Raw genomic sequence first — 22,276 nt, 5'->3', positions numbered from 1 at the left:
ATGATGTCAAGAATCCGTTACACAGGACTTTGTTTGTCATGTTCCATCTTTTTTATGACATAAAGTCATAAACTAATGTGATGCCACAACACACACAGGCAATGATGAAGCCAAATAGATAGTCGGATTTAGTGCTGTCGCGAGTAACCCACATTCAAACAACTAATCACAATTCTACTTGCCACTAAATACCCTAGACAGCTCGAAATATAATTCTCGTGCTCTCTGAACGACGATCTCATTACTAATTCGTGCTTTAAATAATGAGTTGAAGCGGTAAATCGAAAGTACTGATTTATTACAAACTAAAGTCCACATAGTATACTCTGAAAAGGTAGTATTTGGCGCAATCCTACAAATCATATTATCTTTATGCAAGGGCTAAAATTAAAATCAATACTACACGCATCATTTACGCGGCGGCGAGAACGTCGCGCAAGCAAACTGTAGCTATCAACCACCCATTGTTGCCACGGGTTACTCACGTCGTCAAGTTTCATGCCTCGTCATGACATATACCGTGCAAACAAAGTCACGAGTGTACATTTCTGTTGAACGAGCATTCATAAGATAAGACGGGGTATTGATGTGTGAAATTTGTTCAACTTGCTAATTGCCAACATCATTTTTCTCTGAGAGCCATACGCCGCCACCGCCAATAGAGCCATATATGGCATAGATGGCCATACATTTCCGACACCTGGTCTAAATACTATCGCACAGAATAGCTCCGAGGGCCGCACTTTGCCCAAGCCTGCCCTACAGATTTACCGAGTTAAAGCAAATATTCGAATACAACAGGTAACTAGAAAACTAGTTGTTGTTTATCAATCGAATACTACAATCAGAAGAGATATCGAACTGTTTCAATGGCAGAAGGAGGACAGAAACCACGTGGACAGAATGTCAACCCATCATCCGAACCTATTGCAAGTGAGTGATTGTTTTCACAAGTTGGTCGTAATGGAAAAATCAGTCGGCTACGAATGTCCGCTTAACACTCGCTCCGCCATAAATATCATTATCCGATATTTAAAATTAGTCAAAGGATACCGGAACCCTAAATATTGTAGCACGAACATTAGTGTTTCTTCATCTGTGTTTCACGTCCTCCGTATTCGGACATTATCAGTTGTCTATTTGATGTGTTAGTTCATTTCTCACTTTTATATATCCCTCCCGCAATATCATTGTTGTTATACAAAGAGCATCATTATTTCCACAAGCTAGTAAAATTTATGGTAAAGGATAATTGTATTCTGATTTCCACACAACAGTCACTCATCGACGAACTGAATAAGCTTTTACCTTATCTTCATGTGCTCTTACATATATATTTTATGACAATATCTATCTAATAATATTGATGCTATGTGTGCGCTCATTATTCATCGTAATAACCATAGTATTTGATTTCTATTGTTATTCAAGATTTTAGTGTAGCGTGAAATTTTATCCCTTATCCTTTAATAAGATTAATTAGATCCTATTTGGAGTATTACTAACTAATTGAACTCCTAATTTTCCCACTGTCGAATATACCAATGATGCGAGTTACCACGTTCGAACACATATTCAACCTGAATCGATTTAAATCGAGAAATTGACAATAACTTTACGATTTCAATAATGCGGGGACAATAAAAAAAGGTTCTAGCATGATCCCGCTTGTCGGCATGCTTCGACATTTACATATTTCGACGGTGTTGCAATACTTTGTTTCAACAATTTCATATTAGTTTAGTCCACTTCAAGCGTATATTAACATTATCCCGGCGATATAATCATAACGTTTTATCTACTCGTCGTATAGGTGGACTCGTGCACAGCTGAAGTTTAGGATCATATGTTATCGATTAAACCAGAGGTCTCAAACTCAAAGGTGCTCGCGGGCCAATTTCCTAGTTTTGATGACGCCGCGGGCCGCAGCATCAATAATAGGGATATTCAATGTATAAGTACTAAGTATAGGCCTTTTTGAAGGGAGCTTGCTGACAGGCATTCCACAAACATCGTGGAAATGTAATTTACTATTGTATTATTCACGCTTGACACGCAACAAATCACATTTTCAGATATTTGAGTAAAACTATTTTTGTGCCGGGACTAATTTGTTAAAATAATTAGTCACAGACATCATGCAAGAGGGTGCGTCATGACATCGTCAAACTGTCGGGTTGTATTATTGCAGCTAGTGGACCTTTGACGTGCCACAATTTTATGTAGAATATTTCGAAATCTACTGAAGATTGATCTGATCAGAGCAGTTGAGCGGTGTAGCCTAATCCGATATCAGAGCAGTTGAGCGGTGTAGCCTATTCCGGGTTTTGATATAGTCGTGATAAGTGGGCTATTGTTACTGTCAACGTCCAAGTCAAATTAAATCAGCGTTAGATTTTGCCTTCGATTCTTATTATTGGATCATATCAATAACAACTCAAATAAAATTATTATTATAGCATTGTTTCTTAACCTTAGCGACCGTAGCTACCCCTCGTGCTTCCAATAAGATTTCTCGTAGGTAGCCCCTGTTCATTTCCAACACAATTTCTGATGGTACCCATATTAAAAGCAGGAAGTCCATTCAGATAAAATCGCGCGTAGCGCGAATACCATTTTCCAGTTGAATAAATTGACCAAAAATGTTCCACAGCATATAGGCCTAATTCCACAGTGCATCTCGTACCCCCTGATGTGGTACTTCATACCCCGAAGGGGTCTACGGGCCCTGGCTAAGAACCCCTGGAATAGAAATGACCAATCGCCACTAAATTCATTGGTATTAGAGTTGTAGAGCGTACTACTACCTATACTGCTAGCTAGATACCCTACGCAACGCAAGCGACGACCTTTTGATATATTATTATTCCTCATGACAGTTTCGTAAGTTGTTGCGTCCACAGGATTACCAAGTCACCGTTCCGAGTCGCAAGTCCTTTTCTGATTATACCGTTTGACCCGACTCAACTCAAATCATTTCTATTCAATCACCAAGTCAATCCGAAATCGAGTGATCTTACGAAAGTTGCACTAAACCAAATCACAATTTTCAGTCACAAATCATCAACGGATCATGTTTCATCATCATGAACTGGAAATGTGGCGTAATAGCTGATCTTTCACCGCATGGTAGCTTTCAAAAGTTATGTGATAGTGAAGTTTGTTGAGATTTCAGTGATTTTTATATTAGTTTTGGGGTGAAATTTAAATTATTATCCCTAAAAAAGATATGTGGCACTTAAATATGATTAAACAATGAAAATTCACTGATACAACGTTTTGTACCTTAATAGGACGAGCAATATTGGCTGAAGGTGAAAACGTCGTTCAACATCTTGAAAATGCTACCGTGAACGTTGTTGCAGGAGACCAGTACATTAATGGTAAGCTGTACAATGACAAAAGTAGCATGATATTGACTGAACGAACATTCGAATCAGACCACAAAAATGGAAGGCTACAAAAGTTTTGTATAGGCGGGGTCGCAGGATTTTTTACCGACGTGGAGCTGAAGTTTTCGAAACACATCTGATCGGAGTGGTTGTCGGAGCTATAGATAAAACGCTTTCGACTCGGGCTCCAACTCCAAAGCCAACAGCTATAGTTGCAATTGGAATTCGAGGTGGACTCGGTGGTAAAGTGTCCCGTACTTTACTCGATACGAAAAGATTGTGCGTATTTGTGAATCATGCGTAAACATCGTAAAAGGTAGTTATGAAATGACCCGTATGAAATATTTTAATAAACGCTGCACTATATTTCAATAATTAAATATACCCTATATGGCAGTGGTCGGGAACCCATGGCTCGCGAGCCATATATGGCTCTTTTGGGTGTAAGATATGATTCTTTGCCAAATAATTGTTTTTTACTGAATTGATCAATATTGCAGCGAATTGTTGGTAAATTTTCATCACGGCCAGAATAATTAGTCTCGTGGCAGTATAAACATGTCTTTGAGAGGTAAAGACAATGCCGTCTTAAGGTTTAGGGGCTCGGACAACCTCTTTTCAAAATCCTCATATTTAAATCACTGCCACGCCGGTGGCCAATATCACTCGCAAATTCTATGTAGCCTGCCCGCATCGAAATCTTTAATTGTGCGATACGTTGATTAATCAAAGAGCATAGCATAAATACATCGTGACGCCCATTTCAAAATGCCGTTTTCAAATACACCTTGTCTTTCTGATCTACGGCGCGAAATGAACTGTTGTGTATGTGACATTCATAATCACAAACTCGAATTACAAACTGCTCCATAGCTATCCACGTTCTCGATTGGTAAGTAAAGCTATGTGTTGTACCGGCGATAAAATGTAGGCGTGTAGCGCAACGTTATGTTACAACCGAATACTTTGAGAATTGAGAAGTCAATAAGTATTAAGATTTTCCCGAATCATTGTGACAGTCACATTCGACTAATATCAGTTATAATAAATTCTATGCTACTTACGCCAGTGCCTTACCTCTCGTTTCGAGCTTTATTTTCGAACAATATATACCAGTTTTTACAGAGAACATATGGCGCACACGAGGAATCCCATAAAGTAAGTTCGAATTAGTGCTACCATGACATCACGAATTTCAATTTTTCAATTGTGACGTAACAATTGATTGTCATGTATGACTCTTTGGGAGTTGAGATGGGAAAAATAGGGCCAATATATGGCTCTTCGGACAAAAAAGGCTCCCGACCACTGCTATATAGCTAGTACAACTCGTTTGAATTTTCTGAAGGCATGAATGGATTTTAGAAAATAATTATAGTCGATGTAATAGGAAAATGCTTAATTGAAAGTGTATCGAATAAAGATCCCGTCATGATCGCGAGCCTTTAACTGATATTTCGTATTCACGAAGGTTTGGTGACACAGAGGTAGAGATATCGAATACCACATAGCCATTCACGTGTAGTCACGGTTCTGCTATACCAGTGGTTCCCAACCTGTGGTACGCGTACCACTAGTGGTACGCGAAGGTCTTCCAGGTGGTACGCGAGTAGATTTTGTTTTTTTCGATCGAAGGGAGTTATTAGTTCAGGTGGTGTTGAACACAAAGATTGTTCTCCGATAAACTTCAGGGTTAGCATGGCCTCCTCGTACTCGACTCTAGCTTCTCACGCTATTCCCTAGCTGTCAATTTTCCCTTCTAGGTGGGAGTGCGAGCAAGGATTTTCATCCCTGATGACTATCAAGTCGAATAAACGAAACCGACTTGTTGCGCCCTTGCGACTTTCGATGCGCTATGAGCAAACATATGCGTCGCATCGACCAGCTAGCCAGTGGTTCTCAAACTGGGGGGCAACCCTCCCCCTTGATGGGCGTGAAAACATCTGAAGGGGGGCGAGAAGCTGCAGCCAACTGACATTTTTTTTTCGCGCTCCGCGCCATTTATCTCCGTTTCATTGTTTTTGCTTATGTATAGTCCTAATTGCATATTTTAGAATTCTCTTATCAACTGTCATTCATTGCCCAAAATATTCATGCGAACGGGAGTACCTGAAAGGCGTAGCTCGGGAACACGGCGTGCCTTTCTTCATAGATAACATACTGACCCATCCCACCACGATTTCCTCGGCAATAGAATTTGTTTTGTTGTCCGGAAGAGAGATTTAATGGAATAATGCATATATAACTAATTGACCTGGTGCACAAGGTCATTGCTGCCGTGCACCAAAAATTCCATACCAACAACAACTGTCAACCTTCCATGCCATCAAATTATTCGCTGGGATTGCTAGCATTCTGGTTGCATTTTGTAATATGACGATTAGGGGGGCGCGAAACTTTTCACTATCATAACAGAGGGCGTGTTTAAAAAAGTTCGAGAACCGCTGAGCTAGTGGAAAATAAACAACTGCAGCCATCGCAATAAATAAATTGACGTTTGTTGTTTGCTGGTATTTAAATATGCTGTTCTTCTTGTTACTGGGGGTGAAAAAACGATTACATGCATCCCATCAACCCAGGCTGATAATGCCTAGTTTAATAGCATTTGCTATTACGCTTCGCATAGGTCAAATACGTGATTATGACGTCATAAATGTCGGTCCGCCGTCGGCGCGCATAACTTATGTTTGGTGGTACTCGAGCACTGCATAAAACCTCGAAATGGTACGTGAGTGAAAAAAGGTTGGGAAACACTGTGCTATACGAACGAGATTACTTTTACGGTATATGTGTGATATTGAACTGTAAAAAAATTAATCTATAAACATCGAATGTTCTATATCTGAATAGATTATCTCATTGGTTTTCGGATGAAATCAGTTGTTCAATTTGGCAAAGAATCTCCTGACAGATTCATCCTACTTGTTACAGAAATACATGTTGCACACCCTCCTGGCAGTTCCAAAAGTAATTTGGACCAAGAAAAGCTGAGACTAAAAGCAGGTATGTTAATTTATATGAATGATCGATGTCACGCTACTTCCACCGGGTCGACATGTATTAGCAATATTTGTTGTCAACGACGCGCTTCCCGGTATATGCTATGGGTAGTCGGTATGGGGCAGGGCTCGCCAACTCAAAATGAGTAAATGGCCAGTTTTCCCACTTGGTATAAGCGTCGCGTCAGTAATAATGCAGTATCGAAATAGAAGTTATTGAACGATTTAGCAACGCTCTTACGATACTACATCACTCACTACACCGTTTTGCTCTACTCGAGCGATATACATATTTATTTACTAGGCGGATTAGATACTCTTATGAAAATTCGATTATCATTATGTACTTAAGAAGTCTATATTGGGTAAAATCTGTCGCAGGTAACAGTAAGACCGATTTGAAATAATCATCCGCCCATGGCGAGGGTGAGGACGATTAATCTACACTCATTTCATGACTTCGTTCGCTAGCAGCGCACTTGCTCTGCCACTAGAGAAGAACCGCTCATTGTCTTACAAAACGAACCATTATCTCAAACGTTATTTTAGCTGCCTGCTTCTAAATTGGATTCGATCAGAAATAAATTGGCATTAGCATCTTTGTCAATATCTGAAATTAACTTATCTATTTTTACTGAAGTTTAACGCAGCAATGAAGTTGGAAATGACGATAATGAGGTTTATGCAATTAATATGTAACATGAAAATGCAATTGTGGGGACGGTACATGGTGATGAAGTTCGCTGTAACGTTCTATCTGCAGCTTGCGTTCCGCTTGTATACTTGATATGATCAGTTTAATTCACACACAACGACAACAGCCAGCGAGCCATGAAATCGTACAAAGCTACGCAGCGGGTGTTAGGTACTACACCAGAGGTCTTTAACCCAAATGTGCCCGCGGGCCAATTTCCTACCTTTTGATGGCACTACAGGCCGTAGCACCGATAAGAGGGGAATTCAATGTATTTCCAAGTGCAAGTAGGCCTAGACAGGACCTTGCAGACTGGAATTTCACACACATCGTGAAAATGTGATTTACTATTGAGACTTCACATTTTAATATATTTGAACAATATTTTTGCTGTTCTTGGCATAGGTGCTGTATAATTCATTACATCGTAAAAGCTGCCGCGTTAAAATTTTGCAGCTACTGGACATTTGACGTGTCACAATTATTGGTAAGTTGCGAGATGGCATAGTGGTAGGGCTGGGCAAAATCGAGTACCAGAGTTATTCGATTCTGAATCAGGTAATACGCTTCGAGTCGAGTCGAGTATTCGAGTATCGCTCATTATAACGTCACAACAGAATGTACTATGTCAAAGTTCAAATATGTACCTTCTATGCCACCACAGAGAACATAATGCCTGTTATCCGTCACATTAAAGAAAAGGAAAGGACGTAATTTAATTTTGTCCTCGATGTTTTTGCGGCATATACACCGACTCATGATATACATACACACAATCTGAGCATATGCATACCATGAGTGCATGATGTGCATTTGCCGCTGGACAACGAAAGTGCAGATATAGCCTTGTACGGCTTTCTAGGTCTTGCAGCACCCGTCCATGCTATCCCAGTAATGCATGAGCGCCAAGCAGGGAAGTCATGGATACCAGTGTTACTAATCAGGTCTTAGGTCTGACCCGGCCGGGGATCGAACCCACGACCTACCGATCAAGAAGCCGGTCGCTTCAACATTACGCTATCTTATCGGCAATAAAAACACTTCGGTATTTTTTCGACCATACCGATTCCATTGCACTTCTTGTAACGTTCGTATCTTTGTGCTAGGTCTCGTATGGTGCGACACGGCCAATCAAGGTTTCAAGGCTTCCTCAGTGGAAAATAGTATCAAAACTATACTTCTCGTTAGTAAATTAACTTTCAGTTGCGAGGAGCGTGTAATTTCAGTACTACTCGAAAAAATAGTATTTTACTACTCGACACGAATCATTAAAATGAATACTCTATTCAGATTCGAGCACTCGAATCATTGTGCCAATTCACAGCTACAACACCAATGTGTTATGGGTTCGATTCCGACCGAGGTCGACTCCACAATTCCTACCCAAGTGTTGGAGGTTTATCTAGGCTTCTCCTCGCCATGTCATCCGTGTTAGCGGTGTCTTATTAAAACAAGCCTAGAAGTGGGCCGTGCTACAAGTCGGCAGCTACGGAATACATACGAAGAAAATGGGCCTGGTGTAAATGATCACAGTAGTCGACACACACCATGAATACCACAAAATATATTATATGTAGAATGTTTTAGCATTTTACAAGGATTGATCTGATATCAGAGCATTGCAACAGTACAGCATAATCCGGGTTTCGGGCATGCATAGTGCATACTCCTAATAACTAGGCTATTGATCAATTCATTACCAAAGTCAAATTTAATCGGCGTTACATTTACCTTCGACTATTGGAACAGATCTATAACAACTTAAATAAATTGATGACTGTGCCATAGCAATAGAAGGGGTAAATTGCCGAAGAATCGATTGGTGTTACAGGTGTGAAGGCTACTACTACTTTATACTCGCCACATTTAATCGGCGATGATAACAAAGATAAAGGCCCAAGATGACACAGGATGTAACTAACAATACATCAAGAGGGCAACATAATGCCAATGTTGGCCATGCCAGACTGCTTAGATATCTAAATAAGCTACGCAACACAAGCTGAGACCTTTTGATATATCACCATTTCCCTTACCAGTTTGATAGTTTGTTGCGTCCGTGGTTGTACTAACTCACGGAGGTTCGAGTCACAATAATTCCTTCTCTGATTGCGACGTTTGATGCGACTAAACTCGAGTCATTTTTTTTCATCACACATTGAGTCCGAGACCGAGTAATGCTACAAAAGTTTGTTCCTAAGTCCAAATCAGAATTTTCAGTCACTAATCATCAACGAGCCATGTTTTACCATCTTAAACAAGTAGTGTGACGTAATAGTTGCTCTTCCACTGCTTGGTAACTTTTGAAAATGATGTAATAGTTAGGTTAAATGAGTAGTTTCAGGCTTCTGAAGTAGTTTTAGAGCGAATTTCCAGTTATCAAATGACAGGAAAAGATAATCGGTCTCATACCGAAGACTATGGAGTATGGTTAGCTAACAATGTTCCGGAATATTTCAAATAATAGTACAATAATCCAACGAACACGCATCTTGCTATGTAGGCCTGCAATACATGCAATAGGTATTATGATATTCTTTATTCACAGTAAAATTGGTAAATACATTCATATTTCGGTTACCAACCTGCCCCCTAAGAAAAATCATGATGAGTTGCAGAATAAATATCGTTAAAGCAGTCGCTATAACGACGATGCATGGCATATTTCTACGCCTTATTTGTATTAGTCGTGAGCCAGCGTCTGTTTACCGCGGGCTTTGTGAAACAATTGTAATAAAATGATGTAAGATATTTAATTGCAAACGTGGACGCTGGAATTCTGTTCATGAATTCAAATCTCCATTCCGGTTTCGCTGGAGGCGGGGAGCTTTTGAGTCGGAAGTGATATGCAGCAGACGTCCATAAATATGTGGTGTGAATTTCACCAACCTCCTAGCGGTGACTGGAGTGTACACTCATCACTGTCGTCGGAAGACTGAGGCTTATGATCGTCCATTTCTGTCTTGGGGAATATTTATTTACGGTAAAGTATTTATTTTGATAGAAATACACTGGATAATACAAGCTTTTTGGTATTTACTCTAAATTGCTTCACGTGCCGACATCTCCGTCTATTCATTTATAAGCGATTTTCCAGATTTTCATTTCTTCTCGTCGGTGGCTTTATAGGAAGAGCTTCTAGATTGCTATAGTCACTTCCTTAGACTTAACTACCCTCATGAAAAAATTGATTGTTACTTCCTTTTAAAACTAATGCGGGGGTAATGCAACCTGCGATCCCCAGAGAATTCTCCTGCAGCAAACGAATAGGTGACAATATCAATAGTGTGCAGCTCACTAATTGTGATTTTAATACCGTCCGCAGTCTGGCACGTCTGAGAGACAGTCATTATAATCCAATAAGATTTCCGTACGATTTCCAATACCCTAACCGCATAATCAATTCAGAGTCAGGGTAACTATATAGGGCTGCGACAGGAAGAACATTCGGACTAAACATCAGTAGAATCGCTGTGCGTATCACAGGGCACTAATTGTTTCAACTATTTACATGTTTCACACCCATGACAGACAGGAAGACTCGCTCAGTGTCCTGGTACATTATTTCGTTTGAGTTAATCTAAGAGAAGAAAAATCATCGCCAAGATATCGACATTAGGACCTTGCACATGAAGATATTTGAAAGTAATTGTTCAATATCCTGAATTCTTTACTGCGTTATTGTGCTCCTGCACGCCTTCAAAAGATTACACCCGCACTCCCTCGTATAGTGAGTGGAATCAAGCTTCTATTTAAATTGTCAAGGGCATCTTTTCGTGATTTACAGGTTACTCTATATATCATATCTATTTTCGTAGCTTGCGTCGTCCCGTGCAGTTTTACAATGCATGAAATTAATCAAACTATACTATATTTTTTCAGAACAGGGATTTCTAGCTAAGACCAAGATTCATCTGCGAAAAGAGATACGTGTTAATCAGAAGCTTTCGGCTCGACCAACAATGATGATCATAGATATGAAGGGCACCAATGCAGAGGGGGTGCAGTCCAGTCATGTTGACGGCAAGAGTTTATTTGGCCGCGATCTTGAAGCGATCAGCCTCGATCAAATTCACGATCCTTGGAATGAGAAACCTCCGAAGCATGTGACGATCCTCGGGGAAGCCGGTGCGGGAAAGTCGACACTCTCAGAGATATACAACTTGGATGTCGCCGATGGCAATGTTAAGACGCTTGACAATATCCAAGTCGTTCATTTCGTATCTGCCGCTACGCTTCAAACTCGTAGCAGTACCACAGCTTTTCGTTTGTTATTCACGGAACAAATGTATCACGATCCCGAGACTAAGTTGAGTACACGTGAGCAAGAGGCTGGTGCAGAATGGTTACAAAATAATTCATCCAAGCTGTTAATAACAATCGACGGTCTCGACCAATGTTTGGAAGAATTCGGCAAAGAAAAGTACCCCAGAGTGAGTGAGATCACTCTCGCAAAAGCCAATGACATCATCGCTAACATCATGTCTGGCAGAATATGGCGTGATGCTCGCATCCTAACCACAACGCGTTGGAACACCTACTGGAACATAAAGGCTGATCAGAAACCCGACAAAGTAGTAGGCTTGAGAGGACTAGACGACGGAAACCTGAAAGACGTCGCTTTCTCCCAATCAATTGACGGCGATTTGATGTTCACCAAACTCGAACATACTTCACCTGAAATACTGACTTTGTGTCGAAACCCCATGTTTCTCAACTATATGACGAAAATTTTTAAGACGAATCACAATACCTTACCCGATAGCCTTTCAGGCCTCATGTCAGTCTTTTTCCGCGAATTTATTAGCTCATCATCCGCAAAACATTTTCGCGACATTACAAAGCTTGCTTACAACGCAATGCGGGAAAATATTTTTGTTTTCCCGTACAGCTATTTGGACAGTCTAGGAATCGATCCAAAAGTGTTGGATGACTTCTTGTCTACAGGTGTCGATCCCGATGATGGTCTCGATACCGTGACGTCAATCGACACATCCTCCCAGTTCGCTCACCAGACGATGCAGGTCAGTGTTATTATTATGTTTTTGAACCAATAAGTAGACGTAGGCAGTATTCCACAAACCTTATGAAGCCATTTTCTTGTGCGTCTCAATAGTCTGGCAAAATCCCGATTACATTGCGCCAAGAAAACTATTGGGTCACCATTTTATTGTGTTCGCCGACCAAAATATGCACACGAACCTAAAATTATGGATCCTACTTTCCGACTTTGTCCAGAAACATTTCATTTCAATTGAATGCGAGCCTCATAAAACCCAAGGTGTGAACAAGAACCTGTATTTTGGGTGCTGATCGAGGAAGTTGTCCTAATTTTTAATTAGTCGACCGACCACGAAGTGTGAAAAATTTACCATTTTTTCAGGACTTTCCTCCGGTTTTGCGAGTTTGGAAATTTTGAAAAAGTGTCCTCTTTTCAGATTTCCAAAATATGGTAGCCGAAACGTCATTGTCAGCGTTGCTGTGTAGTAAGGCGGTAATGACAGGCGGCGAAACGCGTATCTCTATAAATTATGCGTTTTTTTTCTTGGGGGAGGGTGTCTAATCATATTAATATCTATACAGCTAGCGGCAACAAATCGCGTCAGTAGCGAAAATTGGAAAATAGTGCTATAAATAATTTATAAAAATAGTCTATCAATTTATGTTAATTTACGAAATAACTTAGGGACCGAGGTTTCCTCTAAGCTGCGCACGTGCGCAAATGCACAGTGCTTAGACGGTCTCTGCGCACAGAAAATGTAAGTTGCGCTCAAAAAAATTCGAAGTGATGACCTGTTTTTAGTCGTTACGCACTGTTGTCCAAAGGTCTGCGCAGTGAGTTGGTGAGTGTGCGCACACTCGTCAAAGATTAGATGGAACATTGTTTGGGACCCCTTTCAGCTCGCCCCTCCGATTCGGGGGTTGCGAGGGGCCGCAGTTCTGGGTGTTGACTACAGCATAACTTAATTTTATGGTAATAAATCTAGCCAGATACCAGTATTTTACTCTGATAAATATCAATTGAATAGTATTTTCATATTGAAATGAGCCCTAATATTTTCGGCTGACACTCGTCAGGGGTAAACTTGTAAATATCCGGGTTCATTTCAATATGAGCATACTATTCAATTGTATATTGAAGTTCAGTACCTCCAAGAAGCTGATCAATATCAATGTAGCAATAGTCTGGCGGCTTAAGAATACATTATGTGGTCGGGTCTTGATCGTTAAGGCGTAAGCTTGTATTCCCTTGCAAGTCCTCGTCCTACTTGTTGGCAAAGCGACGGAATATATTGTTCTTATGGAATTACAATAGGATTTGATTTTTGCCGTAAATACTCTTGGCAATGCTTAAAAAGTCAGCTTTTTCTTCAGCATTGTGGCATAGTGTGACCTGAGTCGTCGCTAGATATCGTGTAGGTTGTACAGTATTATTTCCGGAAATGTTAGGGTTCGAATTATCACCTGTCCTCATAGGTTTGTGTTCACTGTCGCGATCTCCTAGAAACTTACAAAAACGTTCACGTTCACACTAACTAAAACTGTTCATGGGCTCACGTAATCCCGAATAATTTATTTGTTCCATCAAAAATCATCTCCTGGTAATCCAACTATAGTGGGGCAGCATAGCAAACCTATTGTGCATTTTGTGATACAAGCACTAAATTTGGCACACATGTATATTAACATGTTGCGAACATTTTCAGATATTGAGCCACTCGGAATTCTCTCTTTATGTCCGCCATATATTGGATTTCAAAATGGCCGCCATTTGAAATCTACATTTGCGATTATGTCTGGGTCAAATGCTACTATTGACTTCATTTTGGTGTCAAAATGTATGTTTTTTGGGTCAAGGAATCCAATGGTACCAATTTCACAATCCAATGCTCAAACCAATGCACAGTTCTAATGCACTAATCCAAATCAAATGCACAAATCTAAAATTTTAACGCACAAATCTAAATCAAATGCACAAATCTAATATTCTAATGCACAAATCTAAGATTCTAATGCACAAATCTAAATCAAATGCACAAATCTAAATCAAATGCACAAATCTAAAATTCTAATATGCAAATCTAAATCAAATGCAATGCACAAACGTAATCCAATGCACAATCCAATGGTACGAATTCCAACTTAATGTTATCTTTCATAGTCAGTTGTATAATTGTAATTACAACTTATCTAGGAAATATTTGATTGAACACGATACTTTGAAAAGAATGATTTTATGCAAGCATGTTAAATGGGTGTAAAAGTCTTATGTCTGTAAATGTCTTAAGTACAATTCTGACATGCTAAATGGTCTAAAATCTGAGGCTAGGTGTATACTGACATTCTACAATGGTCTGGTATGATAGGTATCTGAGGCTAGGTATATATCGGTACTGAGGATACGCGTACATAAACAGTGTCATGTTAACAAGTTCAGCACTGCCACAAGTAGGCCTACATGTTTGTTGTGGACTCATCGTCTTGTGCAGTCCCCGTCACACACACAGAGGGCTGTGCACTGAAGGCCAGCCTTCTTGCATTTGCAGCGCTTCACACACCCTTTCTGGCACTTGCAAGAAATCAGCTCAATGCAGCTGTGAGCTGCCTCAGGTAGCCTGGTCCAGTATGGTGTGTACTGTCCTCCAGTCATTGACCAACCCCAGTTGGTTGGTGGAGGGAGCTCAGGTGCTGGCAGCAATATCTTACCCCACACATATCCACCTTGATACACTGCCCTCTTGGCATGTACCTCTAAAACTGCCTTCGTTGGAGGGATCAGCTGCACATCGCTCTTCCTTGCAAAGAGTTTCCTTCTGGCCGTGTCAATGTCCGTGCATTTGCTGGTTCGATCATACAACAAGATCACAAACCTCCCGATGATGCACATTGCATCATTTGGTATTTCACTTGGTGCGGAGGACAGCAGCGGCAGCGCCTCAGTGAGTTCTGGCAGTACCGTCCAGACTGCCCACGCAGTCTTCTTCCAATTAAAGCGTGGAACATTGGCAGTGCACGAGCCTTTTCTGGTCCCAGTCCAGCTGCAATTTCGTGTGCTGCTAGGTATCGGAATCTTTGGCCTGTTACGAATGCCAGCCCCAGTTCTTCTTCTGGTTGCAACTCCTGTACCACGGACACTGCCAGTACCACAACATCGGTGTCTACAGTCCGGATGACTATATTGAGTGATGTCCATGCTTGGCTTCATGAGATGCATGCAGGAACATCCGACTGTCAGCCTCTTCATGGTTGCATGGGGCGAGTGAGGTCAGATCTGGTAGTAGTGGCTTGCTGAGTACTGACTCTCCATCAGTAATGACCAGTTGCTTGTCCTCCTGTTCAAACCATTCCATGAGAGCTGCTGACAGGAACTTGAACAGCTCGGTCTTGTTGGTGTCCCCGCGTAGGAAATTTTGCCAGTTTCCTGGTATGGATGCGGCGGCCACCACACGTCTCCGCACGCCTTGTCGCCGCTTTGCACGTGTACTACCTTTCAATGAATCAGCAAGGTAAGTATCCCAGACCAGATCCAGGCGTGACACTGTTTGCAGCTTCGTAGACATATATGGGATGAAGATCTGATGTGCATACTCTTCAAAGGTCTTTAATGCAGCCGGCTTCAGCATCTGGACTATGGCCGCTCCATCAAGCACTATACAGGTAGAGACAGGAGTCTCTGTCCTGGGGTCGGAGACTTCTTCCAAGCATGTGATGAGATCATTCTTGGTACCAGTGAAGATGTTTCCACCAGCAGACAGTGCAGGAGGACATGCCTGGTTCTCGTGACGAAAGAACTCCTCAAGGTTTCCATCCCTCGTCTGGCAGCTAATGTACAGGCGTGCGAAGAGTTCACGGTCATTCTTGACAGAGGTGAGCTGTTGCTGACCTTTGCTTTGGTTTCTTGGAGTTGAAGTGTTGAACACCTTCAGCTTGTTACGAGGAATGGGGTCGTCCACTGCCTTTGTTCTGTCCAACAGACACTCTCTGGTGAAAGCCTCGAACTGCTCTTGGCCAATCCTCTTGGCATTCATCACGATTTCCACGGCAGCAGGACCTGCGATGTCCTTTGTGTCCAGTACGACTAGATCCTGACTCTCCTCCTCGAATTGGTTGCCCATCTCCTATATGACACCGACGAGAGAGCGAACATCTTTCACAAATGAGGCCTGCACACTTGGCGTCTGATCGTGATGACGTATGTCTGCTGTTTGCCGTCTCCAGTATTGGACCTTTCTTGTGCGGTTATAAAGTCCTATCAATAAGCACTGTGGGCGTCCAACGCTACCATGTCCCCACCACTGAGCCGGCCAAGTAGTTCTGTATCACCAAGAAGGGTTGCACAGGCACGCGCCCGTCTGTCCATTTGGAATGTTTCAGTTTTTCGATGACTGTTAGCCCCAGCAGGTTGTGCACAGAAGAAACAAGTTTCTGGGACCTTTTCTGTAACCGATGAACGAGAATGTCCCCTGGTGCGTTTGCATACAGATTGTTCCTCGTCGCTTTGACCTTTTTTCTTGAGCGCTCTTTTTTGTGCCCTCTGCAGTTTGGTGTTGTTGTACTGGAGCCTGCAGGTGTGGTGATATTGTGCACCGTGTGCAACCATCGCAGCTTCAATGCCATGACCATAATCGAGTCGTTCCAACTGAAATGATCCTGGAAGCTCTCCAAGTTCACTGAATTTGATCAAGTTCTCTGCGAGTGAACTGTACCCACTACAAATGTTTCTCTTTGATTGGTCGGGTTTGGTCAGTGTCTCAGCCTTGTCCTTCTGACATATGAGGCATAAACTCCAGTCAGTTGTGGTGAGGTGCGGTGATGTTGATGGTGAAGTTCCCTCAGAAGGAGCTAGTCTGAACCTCTTGGGCATAATAGAACTGTCTTCAGATTAATATCAGCTAGCACCGTCAGTTTACAGACATGCATGCATCACTATGAACCTGGAATGACACAAAGTAACATTTCTGTTATCGTCACTGCACTACAGCTACCACTACAACAACTAGTCCACCACCACCACCACCAGAATCGAGTCATTAGACTATATAATAACGACAAATGTAGATCGATAAGTGGCCATGTAATGTGAAGCCGCCATTTTCAAATCCAATATGGCGGCACATTGGTAAAAATACGCATTGCAGATTGTTACCATTGGATTCCTTGACCCAAAAAACATACATTTAGATGCCAAAATAAAGTCAATAGCAGCATTAGGCCCAGAGATGAACGCAAATGTAGATTTCAAATGGCGGCCATTTTGAAATCCAATATGGCGGACATAAAGAGAGAATTCCGAGTGGCTCAATATCTGAAAATGTTCGCAACATCTTAATATACACGTGTGCCAAATTTGGTGCTTGTATCACAAAATGCACAATCCTTTTGAATATTTGGGCTAAACCGCCCCACTACTATGAACTTTATCGCTTCTGATCTCAAATCTCACCAGGATACCCAACGATTTAGTGATTGACTGTGATTTATGCCCACTAAACTCCTTGATTTTTACATTTTGTGAACCTCAACTCAGCTCCAGTGATTATTCTGATGCATATGAATTAGAAGAAACCCTGTACGCAGAGGTGGTCAGTAACGAAGTACTTCTACTTTTTCGAAGTACTCAAGTAGTTTTCCTCTACTTGTGGTACTTACTCAAGTTGATCTGATTTTCGCTACTTCTACTTCGTAATATTTTTTGATTTACTTACTTACTTTTCGCTATTTTCAGTTTGTCAAGTAGAAGTAGTTTAATCCTCCAATTAGGAAGTTAGCCTGAGGAATTTCGGGGCTGTTTTCACGGAGTATCAACATTTAATTTTCATAAAAGTTGAGTTAAGCCCAGAGATTTCGTCGCGCTTCGCGCGCAGTGGATACGTAGTAACCAGTATGATTTCACGAAAGTATCTGTGAATATAGTTTATGTCAGAGGTGGCCAACCTTTTCGGCCAAAGGGCCACATTCCATTGGCGAACCGTCGTCCGGGCCACTAGCCGCGCGAAGCGCGAAAATATTTCAAAGGTTTAAGTCAATATTATTGTTAACTGAGTATATTGCGGGACTGCTGTATATTGCTGGGCTCAGTTTGCAAGAACTGGACTATTCGGCGCCTGGAGATATCGATATCGAAAGCTTCGGCCAACATGCGTCAATCATTTTATACCTATATGTTTCATCGTCGACAGTCTTTCTGTGAGCGCAAACGCAAGTTCGCATGTTGGACAACACTTTTTCTCGTAATTGCGATTATAATTAGACCTAATCTGGTACATTAGGCGTTCTTTCAATTTCGGGAGGGGTAACAATATTAAAAGCAAGATATCGAGTTACAACATATTGCGGGAAGCGGGAAGAAAATTTTTACTTTAGATAAATCTACCGCAGAATATTCTGCTTTATTGTAATGTACGAAGATCCACCAAAATTTGACTGGCTCATGGATCTGCCAATGCGTCGGAATTAATATTTTAGTCGTCACATCCCAAGTGTTGCGGCCAGACTAATCAAATTTTTGGTTTGCCATGCAAGTTCACAATCTGGGCAATCCATTTTGGTAATATTACTAATTTCTACAATTACCTCGTGGGCCACTCAAAACCTTCTCGCGGGCCACGGGTTGGCCGGCCCTGGTTTATGTAGTGGGTTGGCGGGGTTCCGTTCACACCGCATTGTGGCACTTTGCCCATATGAGATATTTCATCACACTATATATGGCTCATCATAACGTCTGGAACTGATGTTTCGCAATCTAGCATTTACTTATCAACTCGTAATCTAGCAGTCCATTGCGTTTCGTAATCTGGAAAAGTGGACTCTGACTTTTTCAGTTTTAGAGCTGTTTTAGCATACTAACCTTCGAAACCTTCTGGACCAAAGACATGAAAAATATGTTCCGCTTTTAGAAGTAATATTTATATTTCACTTTCAATTCCCAGTATCATAAACTTTATGTTCTAAATAATATCAGTTCTTTTGTCTGGATAACATACATGTTGAAGTATAAAAGCAACTGTAGGCCTCAAATTTCCGGAAATACTGCGACACAATATGGCATTTTTACGACCCACCATGTTTTTATCAACGTTTACTAATCGCGCAAAGTGTTTACACCGTATCATATACAACTTCTCCGCATTGCTCTTCGACTAAACTACGGGCCTTATAATATGGGTGAAGGCGCCATACCATGATATTTTCTAAAACTTGCTGTTCGAGTGAACAGAGGATTAATATCGTACTTCCATATCAATACTATCATTTTCATCCCATGATGCGGACGAATGCTTATGCTGTCGACAATTGGATACCTTCGTGTATGCATCAATATGAATCAAGTTCGGCACCTTTCGCATAGCTCAATTTGCACCTTTTGACTATCCATGTGAACGAATTAGGATCGTTTTCACAACTACTTACTTACTTGAGTAGATTTAAAATCAGTCTATTCTACTTCTACTTCAAGTAGTTTTAAGTTGCTTATGGAAGAAGTACTTCTAGTCGTACTTGAGTAGATTTTTTCGTCGCTATTTCTACTTCTACTTGAGTAGCTTTCTTGACTACTTTGACCACTTCTGCCTGAACGTCCCGGACTCCTGGGGGTCTGCGAAGCATTTTCAGAGGGTCGGCGAACCCTCCAAATTTGTTGATGTTTGATAACCTAATTTGCATTTTTCAAATTAGAAAAATCACAAGGCAGTTTCGCGTCAAACTTCAGGAATAGTACGGTGCAAACTCCATTTAATTGTCATATTGCCGATAGATGCTGATACAAACATGTTTCTGTTTAGAGAAGTTTTGTTGTGGTTTTGGAAAGAAATTGTTTGCACAAATCATTTTATCCTGTGATATAAATAAGAGCTATCCCAGAATAACTTTTAGATGCACTGATCGATAGAAATGACTAGGCTGAACCCAATACGTTCATTAGAAATCCTATTCTCAATATTGGTGCCCTCTATGGTGAGATTAGACCCAGGACCTAAACAGCACTTCATCAACCCTCCCCCTAAACGTTAGTCTAGGCACGCCATAGAGTGATAAACCAAACCCAAACCCCTAACAGCCTGCACGATATTACCGCTAATTATCGGCGAGATTTTTTGCACTGTTTCGTGAGTCGGCTTATATCGCCTAACTACAATTCATGATTGAATCGGTCAATATGACCCGGAATTGAATATATATGGCTATCAATTTTTTATCCACTCTCTTTTCACGTAATCAGATTTACCGAAAAAGCTGAGTGAGGTGTCTTAGAAAACGTAAGGCCCGTAAATGATAATTAAACATATTCGGACGCACCAATTGGCATAATTACTTTGTTATGATGATGTTATATCGTGACCTCGTCTCAGCTATGTCAAAAGATATTTAAATCGCCCAAACGTGCTAAACTCGAAGACGCACCCGATTTCAAATTGGCATTTTTGCACCGGCGAATGAATTTTATCTGCTGATGGTAGGCATTTGTCATGTGGGATTCATATTTCCAGGGCAGAAACATTCGGTTCCAGCCATTTAGACGCTTATGAACTTTTAAACATATATTTATATATAACCAAGTTTTCGTTCTGCATAAGGGCAGTCTTTTTAGGCCAACGTTTAATCGCTGCAGATCGTTCTGGCACACTTGACTGAGTCGCATGTTACATGGCCTTAACGTTCATATGTCTTGATCCGTCGTGGCACAGTGTGAGTGCGTGAGGCGGGGTCCGCTGGCCGGGATCTGCGAAGACAAAAAGAACAAACACAAAAAAAAAAACATTTCGTTCAATTGATTGGATTTTGTTTCATTGCTTGTGTGACTAGTAAATCAACTGAAAACGTGGTGGAGATCTTTGCCCGCATTGAATGTGGTACTGGACCAAGTTATTAACTTTAGCATGAATCGATATCTATTCGCGCGTAGCACAACGATAAATTTTCGAGATTTGACAAATTTTGTCGGCTGTTAATTTGCAGTGAGAACTCAGGGACAGATAAAACTATTGTTCTACGAACTATAATATCATTAATCATAAGTACCTACTAAACCAGTGGTTCTCAACCTTTTTGTTTTCACGGGCCCCTTTTTCATCGTCACGGACCCCACGGACCACCAACCTTTTGTACAAATTTAGCTCAATTATCGTACAACCGTCATTTGTTTTGTGCAAATTTTAACTGTACTGTAGTGATAATCAGCAAAGAAATGACTATTCTTGAAATTAACATCATATTATTTATGATGAAATTGGGAAATCTTTTATTATTTTAAATCGAATTCTGCAACTGCATTACTTGAAATACGCGAGTCTCAAAAATCCACGACGTCGATTTGATATGAACGAGTGCCGAAAATTCATTTCCACAAAGATGGTGGTGAATGTAATAATAACGCGTAACGCTTCCGACGACACCTTCGCGTATAATCGCAAGTCGCAACATATATGGCACCAAAATTAGGAAACAAATTTTTAATGAACATACAACGTCCAGCCTCAAGTCTAGCAGCACATCTTGAAGTTATTTAGGTTATGTATATCACAGGGGGAAAATGGATTTTTGCAAACAAAGTTTTCCAAACCCCCAACAAATCATCTCTAAACAGCAAAATGTTTAGGATATTGGCAATTTGGCAATTAAAATGAGTGTGCACAAGTAGAATATTTCGTCTCAGATAGCCATTCGGTTTATGTGGGTCTCGACGTTCTATCTATTAGGGTTGCCGGGGGTGGGATATTAGGGTTAACGGGGGTGGGATAATAGGGTTGTCGGAGGTGGGATATTAAGGCTGCCGGAGGTGGGATATTAGGGTTGCCGGAGGTGGAATATTAGGGTTGCCGGAGGTGGGATACTAGGGTTGCCGGAGGTGGGATATTAGGGTTGCCGGAGGTGGGATATTAGGGTTGCCGGGGGGGGGGGGGGGCTTGCTGGAGTAACGGCCAACATTATTCTTACTATGTATAGTACGCTTATTATTTTAACATCCAATACGCTTCTTCACAGGACTCAATAGTTTAGTCTTCCCACCATTTTAATTCATTCGTATTGAGATTTCACCGACCATCTTCAGACCCCAATAAAATCGTGATGGGGTACCTGTCCTCGATGGTCCGTGGACATATGAGCATGCGACATTACAGCATGCGAGACTTCGGCATGCGACAATTTGGCATGCGACAAATGAGCATGTGGGTTAAATTACGGGTTAGGGT

The 22,276-nt window shown here is 41.2% G+C and overlaps 1 protein-coding gene across 6 annotated transcripts in view; it reads left to right on the top strand.

The window, feature by feature from the left end:
• The first annotated feature begins 767 nt into the window (after positions 1-767).
• Positions 768-22,276, top strand: part of LOC145435095 (NACHT, LRR and PYD domains-containing protein 14-like) — a 443,484-nt gene continuing 421,975 nt past the window's right edge. For 2 of the 6 annotated variants that reach the window (XM_080312363.1, XM_080312364.1), the window contains exons 1-4: positions 768-933; positions 3,294-3,383; positions 6,324-6,395; positions 10,968-12,109. In XM_080312363.1, the coding sequence (XP_080168489.1) occupies positions 870-933; positions 3,294-3,383; positions 6,324-6,395; positions 10,968-12,109 (1,368 nt within the window). In that variant the 5' untranslated portion in view covers positions 768-869. The remainder of the gene's footprint in view (positions 934-3,293; positions 3,384-6,323; positions 6,396-10,967; positions 12,110-22,276) is intronic. The other 4 variants (XM_080312359.1, XM_080312361.1, XM_080312362.1 and 1 more) reach the window with 3 other exon arrangements.

This window comes from Botryllus schlosseri, chromosome 3 (genome assembly GCF_051294905.1).
Source record: "Botryllus schlosseri isolate E-star chromosome 3, Bs_hap1, whole genome shotgun sequence".
NCBI classification, from domain to species: domain Eukaryota; kingdom Metazoa; phylum Chordata; class Ascidiacea; order Stolidobranchia; family Styelidae; genus Botryllus; species Botryllus schlosseri.
Note: the sequence above shows the minus strand (reverse complement) of the source record. Positions and strands in the feature narration are given on the sequence as shown.